Source organism: Erythranthe guttata, chromosome 12, assembly GCF_056151865.1.
Source record: "Erythranthe guttata isolate IM_541 chromosome 12, IM_541, whole genome shotgun sequence".
Lineage (NCBI taxonomy): Eukaryota > Viridiplantae > Streptophyta > Magnoliopsida > Lamiales > Phrymaceae > Erythranthe > Erythranthe guttata.
In genome coordinates this window covers 19,886,177-19,905,779 of record NC_142544.1, presented here as the reverse complement: position 1 = coordinate 19,905,779, position 19,603 = coordinate 19,886,177, and the positions used below count along the sequence as shown (strand labels likewise).

At 35.9% G+C, this 19,603-nt stretch overlaps 5 protein-coding genes across 11 annotated transcripts; 4 read left to right on the top strand and 1 right to left on the bottom strand.

The window, feature by feature from the left end:
* The first annotated feature begins 25 nt into the window (after positions 1-25).
* On the top strand, positions 26-3,169 carry LOC148766702 (uncharacterized). The gene is made up of 9 exons (XM_088826287.1): positions 26-306; positions 394-647; positions 734-938; positions 1,029-1,119; positions 1,211-1,356; positions 1,446-1,689; positions 1,781-1,885; positions 1,972-2,154; positions 2,257-3,169. Exons 2-9 carry the CDS (start codon positions 404-406, stop codon positions 2,941-2,943), a joined length of 1,905 nt encoding a protein of 634 aa, XP_088682413.1. The 5' UTR covers positions 26-306; positions 394-403; the 3' UTR covers positions 2,944-3,169.
* Positions 3,170-4,118: 949 nt separating this feature from the next.
* On the top strand, positions 4,119-8,169 carry LOC105956836 (syntaxin-132). Its single transcript, XM_012980745.2, has 13 exons — positions 4,119-4,432; positions 5,529-5,633; positions 5,808-5,864; positions 6,046-6,094; positions 6,224-6,312; positions 6,397-6,470; positions 6,780-6,822; positions 6,899-6,959; positions 7,065-7,090; positions 7,174-7,251; positions 7,350-7,430; positions 7,596-7,661; positions 7,749-8,169. The coding sequence occupies exons 1-13, from the start codon at positions 4,415-4,417 to the stop codon at positions 7,920-7,922; spliced, it is 921 nt and encodes a 306-aa protein (XP_012836199.1). The 5' UTR covers positions 4,119-4,414; the 3' UTR covers positions 7,923-8,169.
* A 103-nt stretch (positions 8,170-8,272) lies between these two features.
* LOC105956837 (nucleic acid binding / methyltransferase) lies at positions 8,273-10,275 on the top strand. The gene is made up of 4 exons (XM_012980746.2): positions 8,273-8,717; positions 8,969-9,127; positions 9,433-9,514; positions 9,763-10,275. The coding sequence occupies exons 1-4, from the start codon at positions 8,379-8,381 to the stop codon at positions 9,912-9,914; spliced, it is 732 nt and encodes a 243-aa protein (XP_012836200.1). The 5' UTR covers positions 8,273-8,378; the 3' UTR covers positions 9,915-10,275.
* Positions 10,276-10,701: 426 nt separating this feature from the next.
* On the top strand, positions 10,702-14,926 carry RBL15 (RHOMBOID-like protein 15). 4 transcript variants are annotated; one of them, XM_012980743.2, is made up of 13 exons: positions 10,702-10,925; positions 11,411-11,576; positions 11,742-12,045; positions 12,342-12,374; positions 12,467-12,558; positions 12,662-12,735; positions 13,225-13,319; positions 13,419-13,488; positions 13,957-14,141; positions 14,217-14,268; positions 14,377-14,433; positions 14,526-14,600; positions 14,678-14,926. In XM_012980743.2, exons 1-13 carry the CDS (start codon positions 10,902-10,904, stop codon positions 14,681-14,683), a joined length of 1,233 nt encoding a protein of 410 aa, XP_012836197.2. In that variant the 5' UTR covers positions 10,702-10,901; the 3' UTR covers positions 14,684-14,926. The 4 variants fall into 4 exon arrangements, with proteins under 4 accessions (XP_012836197.2, XP_012836196.2, XP_012836198.2 ...); XM_012980742.2 differs by having other exon boundaries at positions 10,720-10,925; positions 13,948-14,141; XM_012980744.2 differs by having other exon boundaries at positions 10,789-10,925; positions 11,415-11,576; positions 13,948-14,141.
* Positions 13,405-18,996, bottom strand: LOC105956833 (uncharacterized). 4 transcript variants are annotated; one of them, XR_016034900.1, is made up of 9 exons: positions 18,531-18,841; positions 17,868-17,948; positions 17,466-17,573; positions 17,225-17,365; positions 16,765-16,926; positions 16,423-16,542; positions 16,246-16,338; positions 15,061-16,091; positions 13,411-13,526 (listed from the first exon to the last, which is right to left on the bottom strand). XR_016034900.1 is itself a non-coding variant. In XM_088826867.1 (8 exons), exons 2-8 carry the CDS (start codon positions 17,889-17,891, stop codon positions 15,234-15,236), a joined length of 1,506 nt encoding a protein of 501 aa, XP_088682993.1. In that variant the 5' UTR covers positions 17,892-17,948; positions 18,531-18,919; the 3' UTR covers positions 14,885-15,233. The 4 variants fall into 4 exon arrangements, 2 of the variants coding, with proteins under 2 accessions (XP_088682993.1, XP_088682992.1); XR_016034899.1 differs by lacking the exon at positions 17,868-17,948 and having other exon boundaries at positions 13,405-13,526; positions 18,531-18,996; XM_088826867.1 differs by lacking the exon at positions 13,411-13,526 and having other exon boundaries at positions 14,885-16,091; positions 18,531-18,919.
* Positions 18,997-19,603: the final 607 nt, after the last annotated feature.

Below are 19,603 nucleotides of genomic sequence, written 5' to 3'. Positions count from 1 at the left end.
GGGAGTGTTATTACTTAATTAGTTTATCCACAAATAAAAAATAAATTCTAAAATAAGAAAATTATTAATTTTATTAAAAAAAAAATCCAACTATAAATACCAGCACTTTTACACCATTTCATTCCCAGCATCTAGAAATAAAGGAACACCTTCTGGTGTGTGTGTCTCTCTCTCTCTATTTTGTCTCTCTAGTGAGTCTCCCCAATAGGTGTAAATATCCGGCCGGATAGGAGTTGCTAGAGAGTCGAATTACTGCAATTTTTTTCTTCCTTTTTTTTCTTTCTGATTCAGCGCACGAATCACGAGGTAAGAACAATACAATGGCGTAACTGTATTTTTCCAAAACTAATTTTTTGCAATTTTGTGATTTGTTTTTTTGTTTTTGGTTGGCAGTTTGAGGTCAATGTTGCAGAGAAAAATGGCGAGAGGTACAATATTATTGTTGATAGGTGGAATTGTAGCATTGTGCTACTGTACAGCCATAGCAAATGCAGAAGAATACATGAAATACAAAGATCCAAAACAGCCGATAAATAAGAGAATCAGAGACCTTATGAAAAGGATGACCTTAGAGGAGAAAATCGGCCAAATGACCCAAATCGAACGCACCGTTGCTGCCGATCACGTCCTCCAGAAATACTCCATTGGTATTCTTCAATTAATTTTATTTTTTTCAATTTCATTTCTGTAATTTCAAAATGTATATATATGTGTATGTATATGTATAATGCAGGCAGTATATTGAGTGGTGGAGGGAGTGTTCCTGCTGTACACGCATCGGCCGAAACATGGATTGATATGGTGAATCATTTCCAAAAGAATGCATTGATGCAGCGACTCGGTATACCGATGATTTACGGAATCGATGCAGTTCATGGTAACAATAATGTTTATAAGGCTACAATTTTCCCCCACAATGTTGGCCTTGGTGCTACAAGGCAAGTCATTATTCATGCATTTCTTGTTTATTTATTAACGAAATTCGATTTAATAAATTCGACGAATGAATGTAACTCCCTTTTTAACAGAGATCCTGAACTGGTGAAGAGAATCGGAGCTGCAACTGCACTCGAAGTCAGGGCTACCGGCATTCAGTATGCTTTTGCACCTGTCATTGCGGTAATTAATTACGATTTATTAATCACTGGATGGAATATACTTTTTCCCTTTTTTTAATTTTTGTAAGAAAATTTGTTTTTTGCATTAATAGGTATGCAGAGATCCAAGATGGGGAAGGTGTTACGAAAGCTATAGCGAAGATCCAAAGATAGTTCGATCGATGACCGAGATTATTCCTGGATTACAAGGCGATGTACCTGCTGGTTTTCCGAAGGGTGTTCCGTATGTTGGAGGCCCGTAAGTTTTCTTATATTGTATATAAATATACATTCCAATTTCGTAGTCTAATTAATTACAAGTAATTACATGCTTGCATTGTGTTTTAGAGATAAGGTGATGGCATGTGCTAAACATTACGTTGGTGATGGTGGAACGGTGAAAGGCATAAACGAGAACAACACAGTCGCCACCTGGCATGAATTGCTCGGTATTCATATGCCAGCCTATTATGATTCGGTCATCAAGGGTGTATCAACGGTCATGGCTTCTTACTCGAGCTGGAACGGAGTTAAAATGCACGCTAATCGCGATTTAATCACTGGATTTCTCAAGAAAGCACAGGGCTTCAGAGTAAAATTTCTATTTTAATTACCCTCTTAACTTTAATGATATTTTAATATCTAAAAATTGACTGATACGGATTAATTAATACTTAAAACAGGGATTCGTGATCACGGATTGGCAGGCGATTGACAAAATGACCACCCCGCCTCATGCAAACTACACATACTCGATTGAAGCTTCGATTAATGCTGGAATTGATGTGGTTTGGTTTTATGTGATTACGTCTTTTTCACATTTCGATACGATGATGTGTAGTTAATTTAGTTAATACAATATTAATTAATGCAGGTGATGGTTCCTTACAACTACACAGAGTTCATTGATGGACTAACATACTTGGTGAATAATAACTTCGTTTCGATGAGCCGAATTGACGATGCTGTCAAGAGGATTCTGAGAGTTAAATTCACAATGGGTCTATTTGAAAATCCAATGGCTGATTACAGCATGGCCAAGCACTTAGGCAGTCAGGTAATTAATTAATTAATAATAATACTAATAATGATTAATCAGCTATTTATATAGTATAATATAAGTACGTCTCTTAACAAAACATCATTAAAAATCTTACAGGAAAACAGAGAAGTGGCAAGAGAAGCTGTAAGAAAATCACTCGTGCTTCTTAAAAATGGTAAAGCTGGTGACAAGCCATTGCTCCCACTTCCCAAGAAAGCATCGAAGATTCTCGTCGCTGGGACCCACGCCGACGACATCGGCAACCAGTGTGGCGGTTGGACGATCGAATGGCACGGAAAGAGCGGCAACACAACAGCTGGCACCACCATCTTGTCTGCCGTGAGGAACACAGTCGACCCGGAAACTGAAGTCTCGTTCAGGCAGGAGCCGGATGCGGAGTTCGTGAAGTCCGGCAAGTTCGAGTACGCGGTCGTTGTGGTGGGTGAGGTGCCTTACTCGGAAACGTACGGGGACAACCTTAACCTGACCCTACCCGACCCGGGTTACAGTATCATCAAGAACGTGTGCTCGTCGGTGAAATGCGTGGTGGTTCTTGTAACGGGCCGACCCGTCGTGATCGAACCGTATCTTGCGGGTATGGATGCGGTCGTCGCGGCTTGGTTGCCTGGATCAGAAGGGCAGGGTGTTGCCGATGTGCTGTTTGGTGACTATGGATTTACGGGGAAACTTCCTATTACGTGGTTCAAGAATGTCGATCAACTGCCGATGAACTTTGGCGACCCGCATTATGACCCGTTGTTTCCGTTCGGGTACGGGCTTACCACGGAACCCGTTAAGGCTTAATTAATGTGAATAGGTAGAAATTAAATCTGATTATGAGATGTCTGATCTCTTTGTTTATATGGTTGTGTAATCTTTGTGTACATATGCATTAAGGCTGCATATTCTCTTTTGTTTATAAAATGGATTAATGGAGTTGTATATAGTTATGCCCTATGTTGTATATATATGTAATTATATATATACATATGTGTGTTTTTGAAATATAAATCAAACTACATATTTCAAATATTCTGGGAAGCAAATTTGCTTTAATTATGAAAAATATAATAATGGCTAGAAAAGATAAAGATAAAGATAAAAACCAAAAATAATAAAAATAAATAAGCCCAGCCCAAGATAAGACCATCCAGTCACTCACAAACATTCCCTTTCAGGTTTAACCATTGAATAATGTTAGTCTATGAATGGGTTCCACGTTCATGTTCCAACTATTATTTTTTAATTATTATTATATATTTTGCATTTAAACTATTTTATTATTTTACTATTGGCTCCAATATGTCCTCACTCCTCATTGGTCAAAATTAATTACTGAAGATAACATGAGACAGAAATAATGAAAATCCAAATATCTATTTAATAACCTTTTTTTTTTTTTGTTTATGATGAAAATAGTAATTTTATAATTAGAAATTAGAATAGATACAAACTAGCGACCGTAATCAACTGTACAATTAATTAAATCACTTTGGTAAATTACTTAATGCAGACATATTAGATGCAAATAAATTCTCAGCACGACTTTGTTCATGTGTTTAATACGCAATATTAATTTTGAATCCAATAAAGTGAAGAAACTGATATTGTATTATACATATTGAATATTTTTTTTATATTTAAATAGTTTTAGGCTGTTAGCTCATTTAAATTAATTTAATTTCTATTTATTGAAACACCCCACCCCTCTTTTTAAAGTTTATGCTTTTCTTTTTACATAAACTGTTTACTAATTCCACACATATGTTACATGTATGCACGTATATTTTAAATTTATATTTTTCAGGGATAAAATAAATATTGAAAAATAAATTTTATGTTTTAATTAAATTAAAATTCATTATGGGCCTTATGGCAAATTGGCAATTATATGAAAGAAAATTCCACCAAGTAATAGGAGTAATAAATAAATAGATAAATAGGGGTTTGAAATTGTTTAAATAGAGGCGCTGTTGCTCACGCGCTCTTTCAAGTCATAGGTCTGCGTTGTTCTCCAACCGGAAAAATAAGACGCACACAACACAAAGTAGCTGTTTCTTTCTCTCTCCTCGCTGTCTCTTTCTCTCTCTAATTCAACACGGTACAAAAAAAAAAAAAAATCCCAAATAAGAAAAAAAGGAAATACAAAAGGAAAGAGGAAGAAAGAGAGAGAGAGAGAGAGAGAGAGGGGAGTTCTTTTCCAGGGAAGGAGATCTTTGGTTGAATCTATTCTTCTCTCGTCTCTCGAAATCCTCAGGCTTCCAATTGCTCCAGGATGAATGACCTTTTGTCGGTGAGTTTTTTCGTCGCTTTGTTTATAGGTTTGATTGCGATTGATCTGACGAGAAATTGGTTGAATTGAATATTGTTATCTCGGAATTTTTTAATTTTTGAATGTGAAAGCATCGGATTTTAGCTGCTGATAAAAGCTAATAAGTTATCTCATTTTTTGGCCCTTTTGCTGTAATTTCGGTTGTCTTTCCCTGAAGAAATGAATAGGTGTGGGGATTGTTTGTTAAAAATTGATCTGTAAAAAAACGTTGTGCTTTCAATTTTATGTTTTGTGGTTGTATGAGTTTTTTTAATTTTGAATGAGGGTGGGAAAAATTGTCCTCAAGTTTGGAAACGTGATTGCGCCTTGTTTTACAAGATTTGCTTTTCAAAGTTTGATACGGAATGAGGTCAGTTTCGTGTATTTTGCACAATTGCTTGATAAAGTATGTCCGATGCAGCTTTGATTGGTGTAAGGAATCAGTTTAGATTTTTCAATACTAGTTTCATTGAATGGACCTTTTTTTAAACAATAAATTTGGGTTTTGAACTTGCTACCTTGTATATATTGGCTGTGTAATTTTGTTTTTACTAGTCGTTGGGGAAATAAAATCATCTTAAATTTGATGAATTTGAAATGCTACCTGACCCTAACTTCGAAGTGAATAAGTCATACTCAATCTCATTCTCATTTTAAGCTAGTAAAAACACCACTTTTCCTTTTAGAGATTTGCATCCATGGACTTTGTGTTTATTACTGTAGTAATTGACGAAAAACCAACGCAATAAAAATCCTTAGAAATATGCTTTTTTGGCCATGTGCGTCAGTGAATGTGGATCACAATTGAAATCATTCCTCGGAGCAGTTATCTCAAATTTCAACAGTTTGATTGAGGACCTTGAACACTGCTCTTCAAACCAAATGTTTCAAACAAATCCATCTCTTTTCAAACAGTATCTAGCTTAATAAATTCTCTAAATTTTTGGTTCCAGCATCTGTAAAGTTTTAAAAGGATTGAGTTAGAAGCATACTTTCCCAACTTGTTGCTTATGCTAAAATATGCTTCTATACAATTATGCCTGATTTTTTTTTCGTTCTTCTTCTGTATTTTTTACAGGGTTCCTTTGTGAAGGATCAAGGTGATAGAAATGGTGATATTGAAATGGGAATGGAGAGACAAATGACTTCTGGAGATCTAGGCTTGGAGAATTTCTTCAAGCAGGTGCCTGCAACTTAACATAATAATGATCCATGATGATCATGAAAAGGAGTTATTACATCGGCTATTAACACTATCCGATGGCCTAAAGACTGAGTTTATATTAAATAATCGGTGCCTATCTTATTTCATTTTGAAATTAAGGTTTTGATTTGCCTCTTATTTTGTATTTGCCAGGTTGAGGAGATTGAGAAACAATATGAAAAACTCAATACCCTACAGAGAAAACTTCAGGTTTATATTTATGCCTTTCTTCTTCGTGAAATTTGTGTATCTGTAGGTTAAGAATATAGATAAATGATACATATGGACCATTCTGTGGTGAGTTCCTTTGTAGTCAGTTTAAGTAGTAGTCTGTTAAACTGAGAAACCTTGTGTGATATGTAACATTCTGATAATTTTGCCATCTAACCAGGATGCTCACGAGGAATCAAAGGCTGTTACCAAGGCTGCTGCAATGAAAGGTAGGCTGTAGCATAAGTTTGCTTGAACATGTATGATACTAAAGGAATTATTTGTCATATGTAATCATCAGTGTTTAACTTCAGTTTTTGGTTATCTGAATCTTAATTTTCATGTTTTAACCTCCATAGCTATCAAGAAGCGAATGGAGAAGGATGTCGATGAAGTTGGTAAAGTTGCACGTTCTATTAAATCAAAACTTGAGGAACTTGACAGAGAGGTGAAATATTTCCCACGTCTTATTGAGGCTTGGCATTTTAAATATGTTCTATTAGTGATATTTTATTTTTCTTCTCTTGTCTAGAATTTAGCCAATAGACAAAAGCCAGGATGTGGAAAAGGATCGGGTGTAGACAGAACAAGAACGTCGACAACAGTGTAATTTACGCTCCCTTTTATTGTTTCTGGGTTACTTTTACTTGAATAAACTGATTAGCCATTCTGAACATTTTTCTACTTCGAGTATAGTTATAGATGCATGATCACTGGTTGCTTTGTTTTAGATGTGAGGTTGCTTTTTTTTTTTTTTGTAGTTAATTTTGTCAGATGTTAAGCAATCTTTGTTTCAGAAAGTGATAAAATTCGAAATTTGCCTGCAATGTTCTGTTTTAGATCAAAGGATTGTTAGATGACATGCTGCAAGTGACATTTCATTCTTATACTCCCGTTGGTTACGTTTAAATGCAGGTCTTTCAAGAAGAAGTTCAAAGACAGGATGTCTGAATTTCAGGTATACTAACTGCATGTCACCTTGGGCATGCTGTAAATATCAATTTCTTTCCTAATTTTCAAATTGTACTTTGCAGACTTTAAGAGAAAATATACATCAAGAGTATCGTGAAGTTGTGGAGAGGCGTGTATTTACAGGTGTTAATGCTTTATCTAGGAAACACATCTTTTACTAGTTTGTGCACCAGCTAATTTCCAGCCCACTAATTTTTTATTTTATTTTCTGTTTCATGTGGTTTTCAGTGACTGGCACTCGAGCTAGTGAAGAGGTGAAGCCAGTCTCGGTTCTTAATTTCCATAAAATGAAAATGTATTTATCTGTTATTCATTTACTTTAATGATTTGTCCCCAGACAATTGATAATTTAATAGAGACCGGAGACAGCGAGCAGATTTTTCAGACAGCAATCCGAGAACAAGGCCGAGGCCAGGTATCGTGAAATACTTTAATACTTGGTTGTGATGTGTTTAATACTTTAATTGTCGTTTTCAGATACTTTTTAGACGCTCATATTATTTCTATTTGCAGGTAATGGACACTCTGGCAGAAATTCAAGAACGACACGATGCGGTTAGAGATTTAGAGAAGAAGCTTTTAGATCTGCAACAGGTATAGTAGTAGTAGTAATTTTCTTCAAGGATATAAAATAGTACGAAATATTTTGCAACCATTTGAAATTTCGAATTCTTCTTATCTGTGCAAGTTCAAAACTATACGCCGGAGTAAATATTTTGGAACTAAAAATAATGGGCAAATTTAATTTTCTCCCCGCAGATATTCCTGGACATGGCGGTACTGGTGGATGCTCAAGGAGACATGCTCGATAACATCGAGTCACAGGTAAACTTAACCAACAGCTATATTGTTGCCTTGCCTCCTACAGGAGGAAAACGTGGAATTTTGATCAAACGGTTGTAAATTTGCCAGGTGTCATCGGCTGTGGACCATGTGCAGTCCGGGAATACTGCTCTTCAAAAGGCGAAAAGTTTGCAAAGGAACTCGAGGAAATGGATGTGCATCGCAATCATAATCCTTCTCATTATAGTTGCAATTATCGTCGTCGGTGTAATTAAGCCGTGGCAGAACAAGAACGGTGCTTAGAGATCTCTCTCCCCACCCGAGAAGTTTTTTATGTATAAATTATGAACAAAGGATTGAATTTGTCTTCCTACGAAACTATCAACAACTATTCTTTTTTGCTTTTGCATTCATGAGAATTTTGGCTTTGCGTGCTTGTTTGTATTCATTTCATTTATCTCCTTTTCTTTTCTTTTTTTAATTTGGCTGATGTGTATTTAATGTAAGATACAAACTATTCACATTTTCTTTAGTTGGATTTCTGGCTCAATATACATTTCTGCTTGTATTATTATTATTATTATTATATTTTTAATTATTTATTATTTACTATTTTTTTCACGGATAATTACATTGTACTAGTTTATTACCCTTTCTTTTTATATATTTTCTGACTAATTTAAATCACAATTCTTACACCAAAAACACTGCGGAAAAACCTGGGTAGACCTCTTACAACAATCCCCGCCTCCACGGAAAATGACGTCGGCGGAAGGGAATCTCGGAGAAGAACTCGAACTTCACCGGAAGGAAACCGTAGTTGTTACGGAGGAAGACGATGGGGACGATCTTCCAGCACTGAGCTCTCATGCGCTGGATGCGCTTAAAGAGTTCCTTGCCGAACAGAATCGGGAAGTTGCCGCCGCGGACGGCGCGGAGGAGGTGTCCCTGGTGGCTGAAGACTGGCGGCTCAGCCAGTTCTGGTACGATCGCGAAACAGCCGAAACCATCGCTGCTGAGGTCGCCACTCTCTGCGAGACGCTCGCTTCTCCTCGCGTCTCGTGCATTGCTTGTCCTACTCTTTATGCCTATCTCAAGGTATTTTCGATTATGTTTTTTTAGGGCTTTTGTTGTTTATTTGAGAGGACTTCTAATTCTAGGGTTTATGAAGGTACTACAATTGAAGAACCACGTACAACAACAGTTCTCGATATTTGCTTCCCATATTGATTTTTCTAAGTTTTAATTCGGTACATTTTCTGGTGAATTAGGATCTAATAACATCGTATGAATTTAGATTCAGCTGCAATTCAAGTTTGTTTACTTTACTTGTGTTGAGACTATTTCAGAGAAGTGCTCCGCAAGTGCCAGCTCAGCTTCTCGAGTACGATAAAAGGTTCGAGCAATATGGGACCGAGTTCACTTTCTATGATTACAACCATCCGGAGGACCTTCCATCGTCTTTGAAGCATTCATTTCCAATCGTAGTTGCAGATCCTCCTTACTTGGTAAATTAATCATATTTCACACAAATTAATTACGATTTGATAGCTCGATTTTGTTCTATCAGTGGATACAGTATTACATTGAGGCCTAATTATACAAGAGAGTTGGGAAAATTTTAGATTGTTCTTTGGATTGATTGAGTTTTCAATTTTCGACAAATATTAGCATGTTTGATTGGGTTCACGAAAAAGTGCATGTGAAGTAAGAGAGATACAAGGATATATGACCTTCTCAGGTCAAATTGTTGAAATGCTCCGATGTTTGAATTAAGTAAACGGTTATGTTGAACTGATGATTTTGTTGTCAGAGCAAGGAGTGCTTGGAGAAAGTTGCTGAAGCAATTAGATTTCTTTCTATACCTGGAGAATCTTACGTATTATTACTCACAGGTAGACTCCGACTGAAATCTGAATCCCTTTAATTTGATGAGGATATTGTCTTGGATCTATATAAATATATTCTAAGTTCGACCATAATCACTTTTTTGTAAGAAGTCATAATGCATCCATTGACTATGGCTTCTGAAAAGAAATGTCGGGGTTAGGCATAAAACAGCCTCAAATACCACCTTCTCGGAACGTTTATATATATGAACTACTAAGCCTCTTAACATTTGTTACTGTTAATATTCTTGCAGGTGAGGTGCAAAAGGATTTGGCTGCAGAAGTTTTAGGTTTACACCCATGTGGTTTTAGACCTCAGCACACGAGCAAACTTGGGAACGAGTTTCGGCTTTTTACCAGCTATGACCCTGGGACAAGGCTCAGTGGGTGGCAGAAAGAATTATAGCTGCCTAGCCTATTTATTTCTCCAGTGGTGAGATTATTTGATGCTGGGAGTTTGATCAATCTATCGATAATTTTATGATTCTTTGTTATTGGGGGAATGACAACGGTCAAGAATTAAAGCTGTACTTTTTCCGTCTCTTGTTCTCCATGAGAACTTACAATGCCGAGGAAGTATTTTGGTTGTATTTTTCTGAATTTTGTAGTGTCGTATAGTAGCTTGTTTGATGCGACATTGTCCACCATGAGATTCATAAAAATTGTTGACGATTCCGTAAAACTCTGGTGGATGTCGAAAAAACAGGTTTGTTGTAAGAGAAATTACATAAAAATATGTGAATCTAAATCACGTCCCCGGTTTTATTTGTTGTATTTGCAACCGAAGTAGAGTTTCTCCTGGCACGTGAGAGAAAATGTATGAGGTTTCTTTTGGCTGAATTCATTTCTGTATTCAGGATTCAGGAATACTTGAAAAGGTGAGTAATTTTCAGAAATAAGCTCTTCAAATATTTCACTAAACATTTAAAAAGCTCATAATCTGTCAAAAGACAGCTTCATAGTACTTATTAAAAGTGAACATAACAGTAATAAATATTTTTTTTTTTTAATTTATAAATAGTTTTTAAAACACCGTACAATTTTTAAAATAAATTATTAATTTTTTTTAATAATTTTTGTTAAAGAATTATGAATAACAACATCATAATTATTCGATAAATTTCTTTTTTCGAAAAAAGTAATAGAGTAATTTTAGAATAATATTAATACCTTATAAGCTCAAATAAAGTAAACTTAAACTTTACTCTAATAGCGTTGAAATGGAAATGTAGAATGGTAGTAGAGTGTAGAACTATCATTAATGAATAATATACCACAAGGCAAATACCCGACCCGATCGGCACATCACAATAAAACGTCTCTCTCGAGTTCTCGAATCTCCGTCTGAAAAACATTTTGGAAGTGATAAATTTTCGAAGATTTTAACAGCACGATGCGATCAAACATTGTGTCCGAGGTACTGAAAATCTTCTCTCTCAGCTCCGCTCACCATGGAATGTATATGCACACTCCTCTGTATATTACTCCTTCACAGTGTGAATCTAGGGTTTTAAATTTCCAGGGTTTATTAAGTATGTTGGGAACTCGATTCTTTAGTTATTCTTCATATTGTTTTTAATAGGAAATGGAATAACGGTGTATGTAATTTATTATTAGCTAAATTTCATGCCACTTCGTTGAGGAAATTGACTTTGGGCGATTTTTATGCTGGGTTTTTATGTAATACTGTTCATTTTGATCGTTTTGAGATAGTGTAATTAGCTGCGTTTTCACCAATTATTGAGTATGATTATGACCTCTGTTTCAATTATGTAGATAATCGTTAAGCATAACATGGTTGATTTTGTGGTCGTCCTTTTTTTTTTTCTTTTCTTCCCCAATTATGTAGTAAATGCATTATGCCTGGGACTCAATTTTGAGTTGTTTCGATTGTTTGTAAAGGCAGGACTGTCTACCAGATTAAACCAATGGTGGGAAGGCATTCCATTCCTCACGTCGGTGGTAGTATTCGTCTGTGGAATTATTTACTTGGTCTGTCTACTAGTTGGATATGACTCCTTCGTTGAAGTATGCTTCTTGCCTTCGGCTGTTATTTCTCATTTCCAAGGTAATTTACTCTTCTCCGTAATGTCATGGACTGTGCATATTTTCCTTTACAGTATTTTTTTGTTAATTGTTTTCTAGACATGCCTTTTGAACTCTAAGGAAATTCATGCTGTTAGACCTGCCAATAACGTACTCGTTTCTCTTCTCCTTTTCTTTTCTTCTGCAGTTTACAGGATGTACACTGCAATTATTTTTCATGGTTCTTTACTGCATGTTCTCTTCAACATGATGGCATTGGTGCCCATGGGATCTGAGCTTGAAAGAATTATGGGATCTATCCGCTTGTTGTACATAATAATTCTACTGGCCGCAAGCAATGCGATACTTCATCTTTTTATCGCATTACTGGTAGCTCATAATCCGGTTGATGCTTATCCCCATTTCATGAATCAGTGTTCTATAGGTTTCTCAGGGATTCTGTTCTCTATGATCGTCATAGAGACAAGCCTTAGTGGAATCCAAACTCGAAGGTTTGTTCATTGCTTACATGTCAAGCACATCATATGTTTTTCTTTGCCTCATTTTCACTATGAAACTTAATTTAGCCATATGACTAGTAATGGTGTGACATATTTGCTAGGCAGTCTTGTATTCCCACTGTCCCAAAAACATGGGTCTAGTAGCTTTAGATTTTTACATGAGAGTTGAAATGTGAAAATGTAAATTTGGTAGTTAGTGAGTGATTGTTTCTGCTTACTGGCATTTTTTAATTAATATAGCCGGATAATATGAAATTGTACTCATCATTTTTCCCCTTGATCTGCAGTTTCTTTGGACTTTTCAACGTGCCCGCAAAATGGTTAGTTAACTTCATATCTTGGTTCGCTACTTGATTCTGGGTGATGTTTTTTCCCTAATATTTGTGTTCAACCCTTTCTTTATATATTGCAGGTATGTATGGATATTGTTAGTGGTGTTTCAGCTACTTATGACAAATGTTTCATTACTTGGACATCTATGTGGTATTTTGTCCGGATATGCATGTATGTTATCCAGCTCTTATGAGATATATACTACCTGTGTCCAACACTCTTCCCCATGTACTTCAAATAAGTCTTAATCTTATATATTTTCTATTGGCCCCAGATACTTTTGGGTTGTTTAACGTCTTGATTCCTGGGACATCCTTCTATTCATCCATTGAGTCCTCCGCTTGGCTTGTAAGTATAAATTAACTTGAGGGGACATAACTCTTGTTCTCTTTTCTTACCTTATGTTGTTTAAGGTTTTCTTTATCTTTTGCTCTCAGATCAGAGTAGCCAGTAACATGCTAGATTTATGTCTCTTCTGATATTGACATTAAACGTTGGTTTTTTTCATAAAAAAAAATATGATATTTTGCTTAGCAAAATTTGTTAATTTAAGATCAGTTTTTGCTTGTTATTTCAAGTAGATGTCAGATTATATTATTGAATAATGAGTTTCTATACTATCCTTTTCTGCTCTGTTTTGTTCATTAGAAAGATAAAAAGGTTAGGATTTTTTCATCTATGAACTATTTGTGTTAACCAATTCAGTATAAGATGGACTTGATGGCACTATTTACGTAAGTGGATAGTTCTTACTTGTTGTTAATGTCATGTGCACTCCCTTTATCTTGGTGGTGTTACGTGCATCTCCACTATATAACTCCTGGTATTCTGGTGCAGTCTACTTGTGTGAGGAGACCTAAATATATAATATGCAGCGGCAGCAATACTTCGGGCCACATCCCCACATATACAAGTCAAAGCACCACGTCAAGGTAATCCTGCATGTTTCGACTTCATTAGTAGATTCAATATGTTGGCATATCTTTAGATCTTTGATATTAAGTCTGAAATACTTGCCGTTTCCTCTGAAGCGGATTACTCTCTGGAAATATGTGGAGGAATCTATCTTCTTGGATGCCACAAAGAGAAAGTTCTCCGCAGGTACATTGGAAACCTTACAATCGTTGGTGTTTTCTCTCCTATTTTTGTGGGTGGGGTTAGTACGGGAATGCATTATATCATTGTGTTCTATTGTCTGAGACTTTAATGGAATTGACAACATAGAGTAGTGATGTTAAAGAGGTTATAAGAAGCAAAATAATGAATAAAAATGTAGAAGAAAGTCCAACAAGGTTTAAGTGTTAGCACGAACTAAAATGGTATCACTTAGAACTCTTTGTAGTATTGTATAATAGAAATGTACTGTACATTCGAGATGTAGGTTGCAATTTATTTGATTAACCGTTGCACAAGATTATGAATATATTCGAATATGCCAGCCTTCCTTTGTTTGGCAAAGTTTTGGGGAAATCATGAGATTCTTCAACAATTAAAATTTGAATTGAAGCAAATAGAGTGACTGTATCAAGTTAATATCTACTAAGCATACTCACACTATAGTATATGCAGACAGCACAAGATGGTGATAGATTCCCTGGGAGAGGGAGGACACTTAGTTCTAGTACAAACCAAGCAGCTTCAGTTACAAATTCTGAGCCTAATTTACAAACTAGACTTCTCGATGATGGTAACAACCTGAATCAGGCATCATATCCAGCAACAATTGGGGCAGGGCAGCGAATATCAGACGGGAGGTACCAGTAATATATCATATGATGCGCTTAAGTCTGGTCATCGATATCCCACTGAAGTGTATTTTTGCCTTTCAGGCCTCCTCTAGTAAATAGTTCAGTGGTGCCTATCAGAACCCAAAACAATCAGGTTTAATTGTTGTATTAGAATTGCATCTTTTATCCATTATATATATTTTTTCCATTATTATAACTGTGATCTGGTCTTGGAGGTTTTCTGAACTCGTCTCTGATATAGGTTTCCGTTGCATCTGAGGAGGAAATTCAGAAACTTGTCGCTATGGGTTTTGATAGGGTAAAATTATCTATCTGTGAAGCTGCAACATCATAAGGTAACTAGCTTCAGATCGGTACTAAGTCCATTCATTGTTTCTTTCTTTATTTCAGACACAGGTAGAAGTAGCATTAGCAGCTGCTGATAGAGATTTGAATGTTGCAGTTGAAATACTTATGAGCCAACAGGTACTCATGTCAAATTCACCATTGTTTATTTAAAAGTTCTTGATTATGATTGAGTTCTGATATTCTGGTTTCTACAGGGATAGTAAAATAAATTTCCGACCAGAGTGCACAAAATCCTCTTCCGGTAGAAGAATTTCTGACAGTTGCATTTACTTTACGTTGGAGGAAGTTGCTATGGAGTTGTATATATTTGATATTTAAAAAAATGTTAAAACATGTATTCTACTTCTTCCCAAATTTATGTTAAGGATCAACTTGTAAAAGTCTAAATTTATGAGATAATGTAAAAGCTAAAAAAATTATAACTGACATCATTTGATGAAAAACATCAAGTCTATAACAGATTTTTGTTAAATTGTAAAATCCACTGTAGCATTTAAAAATAAAATAAAAAACGGAAAATGTTCATAATTCTGAGAAGCTTAGTAACCTTGCAGATTGTAAGAAATGAGTAAAAAACCTGATTGACCCAACTCTTCCGGAAGTTGCTCGAGCCCGTTTCAGCTGTTTATTTCATTTGTTTCTTGAATGTACGAGACACAATCTCATTGCAGAGCTATTCTGTCTCTGAATGAAATCTAATGTATTGACTGAAAACTCCATAAGTTGTTGGGGAAGTTTGAAATTCAACCTTCAAGTCTGCTTACTTCTATTTTGGCAAGGGAACGGAGCATTAGTTTGATGGTTAAAAACTTGGTGGGGAAGCATAATTCCAGCTTGATGGTTTAAAGGGTGCTGAGGAATTTGAGTCCCTGCTTGACCAATCATGACAGGAGTTGAACGGCTAGGAAGTCGTTGGCCACTGTTCCAAATCGAATGAGGAGGATGAGCTGGCAAAACCGACGAGTTTTGAGGAACTCGATATTCTGCCTGAGGAAGCAGAATTCCAGATTGATGGTTATGTGGTTGAGGGATTTGAGTTCCTTTATTACAATCCCACGTCGAGTGAGGAGGTTGAGTCATGGGGTAGAAAGGGGTCTGCTGAATCTGAGTTGCTATCTGGAGTACCATTGTTCCAGTTTGTTGATTAAGGGGTACTTTGGGAATCTGTGTTCCCAAAGTCAACGAGTTTTGAAGGACTCGAAATTCCGCTTGAGGAAGCATGATTCCAGGTTGACAGTTAAGATGTGGTTGAGGAATCTGAGTTCCCTTCTTACAATCCCACATCGGGTGAGGAACTTGAGTCATTGGGTAGAATGAATTCTGCTGCTCATTCTGAGTTGCTCTCTGGGGAAGAATGGTTTCAGCTTCTTGGTTGAGGGGTACTTCGGGAATTTTTCCTTCGTTGCCATTTAGAGTAAGAGGATTGAAAGCGTTGGGAACTTGAGTTGCTCTTGCAGTAGCCGCAGCAGCAGGTGACGACCATACATTTGATCCACAGTAAGGGCCCGCAGTTTGTCTCGGCTGAGTCTGGTAAGAAAGATTCACTGTTGGCATATTCTGTCTGCGAATTTCACGAGCCATCCTCTTTGCCTTTTTGGCTGAAATTGGCTGTAAACGGGACCAAATATCAAACAAGGTCCGATAATTTCATTATTCATGACTTATCTTATTTACGTTGATTGCAATATCATAAAATTATGAGGTGTGCATGCATGCATGCATGCATATGCAAAGTACAACGACATCTCCGGTAACAAATTACCTTGGTGCACTCTTGTGGGGAATGGCCATTATCTCCACATTTTGAGCATATTAGTTTAAGAAGATTGGCAGCTTCAATCAATTTTGGGCACTCCTATAGTAATAAGCATGTGCATGAATTAGGATCGGTCAAAAAACGTAGAATTTGGGATTTAATAAAATGATACGGTTTACTAACCGGACCAAAGTGGCCAGACTCCCCACAGTTGTAACATGAACCTTCTCCTCTTAGTCCTTCGGTTTTATTCTCAGCACAGCAGAGATGACCGACCTTTCCACAGATGTAACACTCGATAGCCTGCCCACAAATTTTACAATTTATATTGAATATGAAAATTGCAAAATCTTTTGACAGATACAACACTCGAATACTCGATAGCCTGTATTTTAACCTAGGAAGCTTCTAATGTCTGTATTTTAACGAATACTTCTTGGAATCATAAAGATATGAAAATTAAATGCTTCACGTGTAGATTTTGCACGAGGATAAACTGAAATACGAGTAGATCAAGCTACATGCCTTGAGATCTTCAGAGTCATAACTGCTGCTACACGAGAACATGTCGTGGCCCGTACTTCCACACATTAAACATATTTTAGAAGTAGAATCCACCTCAACTTTTTTATTAGGGCAATTTATGACCAGGTGCCCTTTTTTGGAGCAAATGAAGCATTCATTAACCTGCCAAATACAGAAGCAAAAACAGAATTAAGTAGAAGTAGTAGACACCTTTCAACATTGTCGTAGACGTTCGGATCATTTCACATAAGTCTCGCAAATTATTAATTTTAACGGACGAGTTCTTTCAAGATAGAGTCTAAGACGGCCCAAGAAAATCCGTGTGTGTTTTTGAAATTAGAAGAAGTTTTGGCATTTATTGCTAATAATTGCTGATAAAAAAAAAATACGAAAAAAGTAAAAGATGCGAAAACATTCTAGAAAGTACCACATAAATATCTGAAGCATATGTTAGACAAACCTGTTTGCACCGCTGTCCTTCATGGCGAGTGTCACCGCAAATATAGCATCTTTTCCGCTTTTTTTTAGCCTTCTTGGATCTGTCATAGTTGTTGCATTCCGGCAAGCTGAAACCCGCCGGGTCAAAGTACCTAGGACCTCGCTGGATCAAAAAGTCAACTGAGTCAACGACGCTAAATAAGCTGACACGTGTGTGCGCATCAAGTACAAGATACTTCCAAATTAATTTCCAACCCACTCACACTAGGCTTTGATAGCACCGGAATTTCCCCTTTGGCATCGAAATCTGTTTCCACCACTAATCCTGCTTCCGCATCTTTTTTTGGACTAATTCCATCTTCATTATTAATCTACAGGATATCAATTGAAATACATTATTAAATACGAAAACAAAATAGGAAATTAATTTTTAAGAATCTTTCGATTTGAAATTTTAGTGTGACTACATTTAAATGATAATTGACGATCAAATAGAAAAACCTATAGTCACTCGGATTGACGTACGTGTCAAACCTCAATCATATGGAACTGCTCAAATTGTACTATTAGATCTATCTACTCCACATATATAACTGATAAGCATCTGCCAAACAGGGAAAGTATAAGATTGATCGGATCAACCAAATGTATAGCTGCTTACTCACATTTTCGCTGTATTCCATAATCATGTCTTCCTCCACTACAGAAGTCTAAATTAAAACCTCTTCGTTTTCTAAATCAATAGCCTGGGATAAAAAAATTCAAGTAATTTGTTGTCACCGAATATTCAGAAAGATGCTAGATGCATTAAATTGAGCCTGACAAATGGCGAATTCCACGACATAACATAACGTCGAATGCAAGCTAGCCGGAACACGTAAATATTTTTCTCATGCAAAATAGTCAATACAGCGAAAATTCCCGATTACGTAGTGAAAATTTCAAGTATACATTAGAATTATCACAGAAAAAAAAAAAGGTTTTAGAGGTGATGGATGGAAACTTGATTTCTAATAATACTTTCAATTAGTTTGCATAGTTTATCTTGTTATTCATAACATAAGTTTTAATCATAACCATAAGTTTTAATCATAAACATAAAGATTTAATCACATAAGTTTTAATCATAAACATAAGTTTACATATTAATTTCCTCTTTCTCTCAAATAAATGCATCTGCCAAGCAACAATTTAAAGAGATAACCAACATCAACACTCTAAAGCCCAGAAAAATGTAACCCTGCTTCATAAAATTTTAATTTCTCTAAATTCCCATTTTACGTGTGTGTGTGTGTGTGTGTGAGTGTGTGAAACAGTGAAATAAAAACCTCATTAGACGAACACTGAATCATCTGCAAATTCTTCAAATTAAACCCCACATTGATACAATTCATTGGTTCCATTGGCGTTCGATTACTTCAGCGGCCCCACCCACAGCTACTGCAGATGCTGGATTCTGTCACTGAATCTTCCACACCTTTTCCGCAGCAAATTTTCTCTGTGAAAAATGAGTTGAAACTGAGAAGAAGAAAACAAAGTAGTGTGAATTTATAATAGGGATGAAGCTTCGTGATTCACGCTCTGCTAGAACAGGTAGGCTTTTTTTGGTATGGATTTCTGCGCATTTATTTTGCTTTCTGAAGAGGAAAAAATCCAGGTGTGAAAAAACTGCATTTATAGTTTATTAATGCCTGACTCTAAAATCTACTGCTGCTTTGCTCCTCTGTCAGCAGCAGTTACAATTTTCACTTTGCTAGATTTTTTTTTTATTTACTTTCTATTATTATAATAATTGATATACGTAATTAAATTTCGTATTATAATCCGATTTTAATTTTCAAAATTAATTCCAAAATCTCCGCAATTTATAATTTTTCTTACGTCAGCAAAATCATTATTATTTATTACATCAATACACCCATACAAATATATAATTTAGATGGTCAATACCGAAATGACTTTATCTAATTCATATTTGTTGGTTCACATTTGAACTCGAGGGAAAAATCGTGCATTGATTATTTATTACCATGTTCAATTAAAATTTCATATAAAAATCATATTCATATTTGACTTATATAAATTCCTCAAAATTTATAGGCCAAATTCGGCCACCCCTAAAGTAAAATCAAATTACAAAACCCTCTCTTATATTTTGGTAACTACAAACACCTATTAATTGTGTATTCTCTTATACGTTTAATCTTATCGTGTCAAATTTACCAACTGAATGAGGTGTTTTTTCGTAAGAAAACACATAGTTGAGGGGTAGGTTTTAGTTACCGAAATAAAATGAGGTTTTTCGTAACTTGACTTTATCTGAGGGGTTGGGCGTAAATTTACCAAAATTATATTTAAATTTCACATTTGAATGACTGTAAAACGGCGAAAGCCCATCATT